The 8,897-nt window shown below is 39.4% G+C and overlaps 1 protein-coding gene across 1 annotated transcript; it reads left to right on the forward strand.

The window, feature by feature from the left end:
• The first annotated feature begins 2,568 nt into the window (after nucleotides 1-2,568).
• Nucleotides 2,569-3,534, forward strand: LOC101706139 (olfactory receptor 2G3). The gene has a single exon (XM_004870970.2). The coding sequence runs from the start codon at nucleotides 2,569-2,571 to the stop codon at nucleotides 3,532-3,534; it is 966 nt and encodes a 321-aa protein (XP_004871027.2).
• The last annotated feature ends 5,363 nt before the right edge of the window (nucleotides 3,535-8,897 follow it).

Consider the following 8,897-nt stretch of genomic DNA (forward strand, 5'->3'; position numbering starts at 1 on the left):
GTTTGATCTCCACATAACAGCATCTCTGCCAACAATTCCAAGCCCTCAAAGGAGCTGCTGGGTACCAATCTCCAGAGTCCAACTGAACCCCCTGTCACCCCAGTGCACCCATTTATAATACAATTGTCAAATGATGTCTAAACAAACGGAGGTATACAGAAAGCAGATGTAATTCGGCAGTACAGAATGAATGGTTTTATATATATTACATACTCTGGACAGTATTGCTATCAAGAGATCCAAGGCATAGCTTATCTCAATATTTCCCCTTTGTTCTACTTGTTTTAAGTATGAGATCAAAAATGTCTTTACCATCTTGTCACAGGCTTAATCTCAGTACAAAGTCCCCTCTGCTGTGAGGAGGGGTTGCATGTCCTGGTGACCGTCAGCCCTCTCTTGTGCATGGCCCAGTGTCTTTGCTCCGCCATCTTCTGCATTCACTATGCAGGTGTGCTTTCTTCACCCTGAATGATCAACTGAGAATTGCATGTGAGCTGTGATGACCCTCCGTCTAGAGAGGGAGAGAGAGAGGCTCACTTGGAAGCTCACTAAGCACAGCAGGGCCCTTACATTGGGCTGTAGGAAGCAGTATTTGGGCCATCACAATACAGCTTCTCTCCAGCCACATTGATTCTTATGTGCTGTTGTGAGTTGTCATGGTTCTTGTTTGTTATTTTGTTTAATATTTCTAGGAAAATAATTGTAGAATGAGCAAGTTGCCAGTTTCAGATGACTACTATTCACATACATGCTGATACTCCACTTAGTTTTAACCAAATCCTGACAGTGAACATGATTTCTTGCATTTCAGTGCAAGAGGCAAAAGATCAAGGTGCAGATACAGCCTGCCTTAAACACTAGGGCTCACTGTGTCTTCCAGCAGAACAAACATTCAGAGAGTGTTACTCTGGATGTAAACAAAAGGTGCATGGCCCTACTCCAAATGTCCAGCTACAAACAGGGCCCACAACAAATATCCACTCCTCACTCTCCAAATAAGGTCCCATTTTCTGTTGGGTTCAAATTGACCTGCATTTGCTCTGACTAACCCCACTCTCACGAACATTTTGTTCAGCACTGTTCTCTACTTTCCCCTTCAGTTATCACAAAATTTAGCGTCTCTTTCTTTCTGAAACTTTGGGTAATATTTGTCCCTCATGTCTGCTGATACTTTTGTGACTCTCAAGAATGCTTGACTACAGATCTGCAAGCTGATCAACTATGTTTCTGTAACATCCATGAATCTAAACAATTTGCCATGGATCATCTCTGAGGGTATTTTTTCCTGGTGGCTTGGTAACATATCCTAGAAAAGCTGTTTTAGAGCTCACTTTCCTGAATACAGTGATAGTATTTAGTTATGATATTATGACTCTGTTTAAAGGTAAAGTAAATAATGTTGTTATAACATTTTATAAAATGTCAACATACTTTTTTTAATTCTTCATGTAATTATATTTCCAACCTCATGGCATGTTTTTTAATGTAGTTCATGCATATTCCTCCCAATCATGAGATAAAATGTGTTCTTTAAAATGGTCCACATTTGAAAATATTTGCTCTCATTCAACTTTATGATGAAAATTTTTTGTAAAAATGACATGAAAATGACAGAAGTACATTTAAGGGAAAGAGAGAGTGCATAGTGATGTTCTAGACTGTTTGGGTTCCATAAAATCTACCACAGACTGCATAATGTACAAATCCCCAGAAATTTATACAGAATAGGATGGTGAATATCAGAGAAAAGCAGCAAGAGATGAGGTTGCTCTCCAGTATGTGGATGGCTGGAGCCCTTGTGCACTGCTAGAGGAAGGAAAATAGCACAGCAGATGGACAGAGAAATGTGGTTGTTCTGCAGAGACTTGGACACAGGGTTACTGTAGGGTACAGAAAGTGCACATCTGAGTCTGCACCCAAAGAAATGGAAACCAGGATCTCAAAGAGGTATTGGATACTATTGTGCATGGCAGCATCAAGCACAGTAGCAGAACAATGGAAACAATGTGTGCATCAATTGAGAGATGTATGTAAACAGACTTTTTACATATATACGACCTGAAGTATATAAAAGTAGAAAATGGTAATATATGCTTCAATACACATGAACTTTCAGGACATGATATGAGGTAAATAAGCTAACCACAAAAATGAGTGTTGCTTGATTCTAACTAGTGTGATAAAGGTCACTTGTTAGGGGAAAGAAAGGAGATATCTCATAGGTTAAGATTGAGTTTGCAAGAGGAAAATATTCAGAAAATGGTGGTGATGGTTTTACAACATTATCAATGTACTTGATTCCACTGAACTACATGTTTAAAAATTTGTGAATGCATAATTTTTATGTCATCATAAGAAAATTTTGGAATAAAAGAGGAGAAAATGTTGCCTCAAATAAACTTTATTTGATGCCCTCTTTCAGGAAGAAAAAGTTCATAGAGTATGAAGCTGCATGTGAAACTATTAAACATTGTAAGCATACACTAATGAAAAAAGGAAAAGAAGAAAATAAATTTATCTACAAAAATGTGTCTCTTTCCTTCCAGCCATATATTAAAGACTAGTCCAATGGAAAGGGGAAACATGAGCTTTCCCAACACTTTTGTCCTCCTGGGCTTCTCAGAGTTTCCATGGCTGGAGAAGCCCCTCTTTGCAGTGGTCCTGTTCTCCTACCTCCTCACCCTGGTGGGGAACAGCACCATCATCCTCCTCTCCCTGGTGGACCCCAGACTCCAGACCCCAATGTACTTCTTCCTGGACAACCTCTCTCTGCTGGACCTCTGTATCACCTGCACCATTGTGCCCCAGCTGCTGGCCAACCTGTGGGGACCAGAAAAGACAATTCCTTCCCGGGGCTGCATCACACAGCTCTATGTTTATACCTGGGTGGGCACCACTGAATGTGCCGTGCTGGCCGTGATGGCCATTGATCGCTATGTGGCCATCTGCCGGCCCCTCCAGTACACTCTCATCATGCATCCCTCAGTGTGTGTGCAGATGGCAACTGCCTCCTGGTCCAGTGGCCTGACCAGTTCCCTGCTGCAAGCCACACTCACCCTCCAGCTGCCTCTCTGTGGGCACCACACCCTAGACCACTTGTTCTGTGAGGTTCCTGTGCTCATCAAGCTGGCCTGTGGGGAAACCTCTGCTAATGAGCTTGCAATGGTTGTAGGAAACATCCCATTTGCAATGGTGGCTCCCCTGCTGGTGGTCATCTCTTACACCTTCATTGCCAGGGCTGTACTGAAGCTCCCTTCAGCTGAAGGCAGGCACAAGGCCCTTAGCACCTGCAGTTCCCACTTGCTGGTGGTCACCATGTACTTTGGACCAGGCATCTACATGTACCTCCAGCCCCCAGCCAAGAGTTCTCAGGCCAAATTCCTGTCCTTCTTCTATTGTGTTATCACACCAATGCTCAACCCACTCATCTACACCCTGAGAAACAAGGATGTGCAGACAGCATGGAAGAGGATCCTGCAATCCCAGGGCAGGGTCAAGTTTTGGAAACCCAGAAGATCTCTGCCTGTCTCCTAAACAACTACAGGTACAAAATGATGAATATTGGCATACGGCATCTTCTCTTCTGAATTAACATCCACAAGTTCTAAAAAAGAGGTCCCAAGTTTCAAGGCAAACCACCTTAATGACTGAAGAAAATCTTTGGACTAGAAAGTTCTATATCTTTCATCCCATACATAACCATTGTCCTTTGTCAAACACTTCATGTAATATGTCTGGCCTCCACAGACATAAGAAACAACATGGTCCATATCTATTTTGGTTGGTGAGAAATGCTGTTTCATTCTTTTTATTTCTTTCTACCTTCCTTTCTGTGTTTCTTCCCTTCCTTCCTTCCTCTCTTCTTTTTACTTTATCATATTAATTGCACACTGTAATGATTTCCATTGAGACACATATCTCTGCATGCATGCAATGTGCACTGATTATATCCACCCTCTCTCTTCTCCGCTCTTGGCCCCCTAATCCTCCCCTGATCACCTTTGTCCTGCCTAATCATCCCCATTCTCCTCTCATCTCACCTTTTTCTCCCTATGTATTGTATATGACAAAAAGGTGGTATTTGTTTTTTGGTATCCAGCTTGTTTACTTAGGTAAATTATCTTCAATTCCATTAAATTTCCTACAAATGGGATGATTTTGTTTTCCTTTGTCATTGAATGATATTTCACTCTGTATATATACCATTTTTTGTTTATCCATTCATCCACTAAGTGGTATCTATTTTAAGTCCATAACTTAGTTACTATGAATACTGCCACAATAAACATTAGTGTTTAACATTTAGTATTTCTGTTGTATACTGACTTCACTTTGGCTAATATAAAAAGGAGTGGCATAGCTGGATGGTGTGGCAGGTCTATTTTTATTTATTTTTACTTAAGAAACCTGTATACTGATTTAATAGTGGCTGTACTAATTTACATTCCCACCATCAGTGTATAAATGTTCCATTTTCATTGTAATCTCATGAGCATTTATTATATTTTGCGTTTTTGATGATAGCCATTTTGATCTGGATGAGATTGAATTCAGTATAATTTAGATTTGCATTTTCCAAATGGAATATTTTTTTCAAGTAGTGTTAGCCATTTGTACTTCTTTTGAGATGCACCTGTTCAGATCTTTGCTCCATTAATTGATTGAAATATTTGTTCATTTCATGTTAAACTTTTTGAGTTCCTTATATATACTCTAGATATTAATCATCAGCCAGACAAACAGTTGGTTCAGATTTTTTCTCATTCTAAAAATTGTCCCTTAGTTCTTTTTAATGTTTCCTTTATTATACAGAACCCTTTTAATTTCATGAAAGCCCATTTGTCAATTCTTCCTATTATGTCCTGAGTAGTTGGATCTTATTCAGGAAATCATTGCCTGTACCAATATCTTAAAGTGTTTCTCCTATGTTTTTCTTTAGTGCTTTTAGGCTTCAAAGTCTTACATTAATGTCTTTAGTCCATTTTAATTTGATTTTTGCAAAGAGTGAGATATGGGGATTTAGTTCCAATCTTCTACAGGCCATGCCAAGTTGTCCAGTATTATTTGTTGGTAAATGCTCTCTTTACTCTAATGTACGTTTTAGTGACTTTGTTGAGGATCAGATGGTGGAGATGCATGGGTTTATGTGTAGTTTATCTATGTTTATCCAATGGACAGTACCACTCTGTTTGAGGGAGAGCAGGGAGGGATGCAAAGCAATGAAGATGTGTTTTACACATCCTCCCACTCCTCCAGTGGGATATAATCATTATGTACTCCAAACCATTAGGGATATAAAAATAAAAATTAGAAATACACAAAAGACAATGTCTCTGGAATGTATTTGGGGATTAGTTGTTGTGGTGCCTTGAAAATTGTTCCTCTTGCTCAGGATTTCTTTGTCTGCTCAGAGTCTCCCATGTAAGTTCTCCCATGTGTATTTTAAGGTATTTTGCTGTTCTATGAAGAATGTCATTGGTATCTTGATGATCACTTTTGATAGTATGGTGATTTTAACAATATTAATCTAACAAATCACATGGGAGGACTTTCCATCCTCTCATGTCTTCCTGAATATTTTTCTTCAATGACTTATAATTTTCACTGTAGAAATATTTACCTCATTAGATGTTTGTTCCTAGATATTTTAGTGTGTGTTTGTGTGTGTCTGTGTACTTCTGTGTGCATCTGTGTGTGTCTATTGTGAATGGAATTTTTCCTGGCTTCTTTCTTAGTGAACTTATGATTCAATAGATTTATATATAAGAAACCTATTCATTTCTTAATAAATTAAGTTTATTGGTACTTTTTAGGTATACACAATTATCACATTCATCATAGGGAATTTGTACCTGTACATTTATATCCTGTTCTTATTTTTTCCCATTTTCCTTCCCTCTCTTCAACCTCTCTACCCCTCCCTATTTACAAAAGCTTTATTTCTATTTTTTCCTTCTTTTCTCATTTTTTCTTTCCCATTTTTCCTTTCCCCTCAGCCCTTTCCCTAGTTCCCCTTCTCATTTGAATATTGTCTTCATATTCCACAATATCTTTTATACATTTTAGTCCTCATTTGTACTTTCAGTTTCTCACACCAGAGAGACAATTCTGTATTTACACATCCGTGTCCAGTTTATTTCATGTAAGAGTATGGTCTCAAGGTGTATTCATTTAGCTATTAATGTCACAAGTTTACCTTTCTTTACGCCTGAATAATACTCCATTCATTAAAGAAATCTTCTTTATTCCTTCATCAGTTGATGGGCATTTAGACTGTTTCCAAGATTTAGCTATTACAAACTGTGCTGCTATAAACATGAGTTTGTATATATCACTGAGGTATATGTAATATGAATTAAATTTTAATTCTTTCCATTCTTTTGAGAAGATACCAAAAAGAGGAACAGCTAGGTCAGATGGATCATATTTGTTCACTGCACTTTAGTTGCCTGGGCATTCATGCTCTTGTCCACAATATTCTTGCCCAGACCAATGTCATAGGTTGTCTTCTTTTGTTCACTTCTAATTGTTTTATGGTTGTGCATATTATAATTAAGCCTTTAGTCCATTTTGAGATTTTTGGTGTGGTGAAGGAGACAGGTCTAGTCTTGGTCTTCTACATGAGATGATCCCATTTTCCTGGATCATTTATTAAAGAACATGTCCCTGCACAAATACATGTTCTTAACACCTCTGTGGAAAATCATGTGGATGGAAGCACATCCACTTTTTTCTGGGTTCCTATTCTATTCCATGTGTCTGAGTATCCACTTCTATGCCAGGGCCATGCTGTATTGTTTTCTATAGCTCTGTGATGTGTTCTGAGGTCAAGTAATGTGGTGCTTCTGAAAGGGAAGTCTAAGTAAACACCACAAGATGCCTTCTCCACCCAGTTAGAATGGTTCTTATCCAAAAGACAAAAACTGCAAATGCTAAAAGATGTAGAAAAGGGGGAAATATGGAACACTGTTGGTAAAAATGTCAATCAGTATATACACCATAGAGAACACTATGAAAGTTGCTCAAGAAATTAAAAATAGATCTTCTGTATGACCTAGGGAAACCACCACTGGGTGTTTATTCAAAGTTTCTTTGTCATTTTTCCATTTCTGTCACAAAATGCTTGAAAAAAACAACTTAAAAGGAGGAAGTGTTTATTTTGGCTTTTGGATTCAGAGGCTTCAGCACATAGTCTGCTGGTTCCAATGTTTCAGGGCCTTGGTGAGACAGAACATCACAATGGAGAACATGTGGAGGAAGAAAGCTCCTCTCCTCATGGTGGATGACAAACAAAGCATGAAAGAGAAATATGTGCATGGGAGCCTCTAGTGACCTGTCTTCCTTCTACAGTGTCCCAACTCCTGAGCATTCCAACACCTCCCATCCCCATGGCACCAGAGGCAGTATCCATGGTGTGAACAATAGCCCTTTGTGGGACCATCCAAACCACCACACAACAAGTATTCATCTCAGCACATCAAAAAACACCTCACTCTCATATTCACACAGCACTATGCACAACATCAAGCTCTGGAACCACACAAGTTGTCCCTCAGTGAATGATCAGATGAAGAACTACAAGATACATGCCCAGTGGAATAGTACTCAGTTCCTTCCAAGACAATGCTCTGTCATTTGGAATGCTTTTCATGGAACCGGAGCTCCTAGTGAGAAATCACAGAAGGAAACACAGAAAAAGAACTACTGTGTGGTACATAAGGATTCTCCAAATTCTGAGCTTGTAGGTCTGGTGAGCAGATCCGTGGACAGAAGAGACTAGGGCAAAGAGAGGTTGGGGATAAGGATAGATTACTAAACAGGAGCTGAGTCACAGCAGACAGAAAGTGGGAGCAGAGCTGTGCTGATAACTCCAGGTTTCATAGTGGGTGTTTAGAGTTAACGGTGTCACGTTGTGTTATTCAAAATAGCTAGAAGGGGAAATTTAGAATGTTCTCAACCAAAGAAGTGACCTATTGTGAGAGACAGATAACCTAAGAATCTTGAGTTAATCATTGTAATGTACAGCTGTGTAAAAAATCACACTGCATCCTAAAAAGGTGCACAATTATCTGAAAATGGAAATATAAAAAGTAGAAAAAGAAACCCTCAGTTGTTGGATGTTCATTCTTTTTCATTTATGAAAGAAAAAAAACCCAAAGTGTGGCTCCCATTCTGTTGAATACTTCCTTTGCTATGTGGGAAGTTCTGCTATCTTCTACCTCTAGAAAGAGTGTTAGAATGAGTATTTTGAGTTCTTTCTGAAAATTATATTCATAGCATCTATGGGATTCATTTCAAATCAATGCTGGGCCAGATTAGGTTGACCATGGAGACCAGCTGACCTCTTTTTCTGCTAGTTGCAAGTGACACGGTGGTCATGGAGCTTTCCTGTCTCTTTGGATGGAAACAGGCTGATTTTTTTCAGGGCTATAGTGACCTCCATGGGAGTTGAGTGAGCTGTCAGGGAGCTGAGTTCCAGAGCCTCATGGAGTAAATGAGGACAGGTGTGCATGGGTGAGTGTAGCGTGCATGTGGTGGTGAGAGGCACAGGTCCATGGGTCTGGCCTCCCAGTTGTGTGGCAGATGTGGGAACCAGGAAGGCCTGATCAGCTTCCTGAGGATCAGTGTTGATGTGTAGTCACCTGTGGCTCACAGGAGGTACAAGTCATAGCACCTTTCATTGTCACTGTGCCTCCACATTTCTATACAGAACATATGTTTCATGAGATAGAGATTTATCTTTCAGATAAAGCTTAATCAAACCAATTTAACTATTTGCACTAACATTGTTCCTCATTTCACATGAGTTACTATCCATAGCCTTTGCCTACACCATTTCTATTTTGGAAAGGACTAAATTTTGTATCTTGACTCTTGGAAAATGTGTGTGAACACAT

The sequence above is a fragment of the Heterocephalus glaber genome, unplaced genomic scaffold (assembly GCF_053883595.1).
Source record: "Heterocephalus glaber isolate CG9 unplaced genomic scaffold, H.glaber_assembly_v1.0 deba00001461, whole genome shotgun sequence".
NCBI classification, from domain to species: Eukaryota; Metazoa; Chordata; class Mammalia; order Rodentia; family Bathyergidae; genus Heterocephalus; species Heterocephalus glaber.

Coding starts and splice junctions, on each gene's coding strand:
- LOC101706139 (XM_004870970.2), top strand. CDS start 2,569: ATGGAAAGGGGAAACATGAGCTTTCCCAACACTTTTGTCCTCCTGGGC.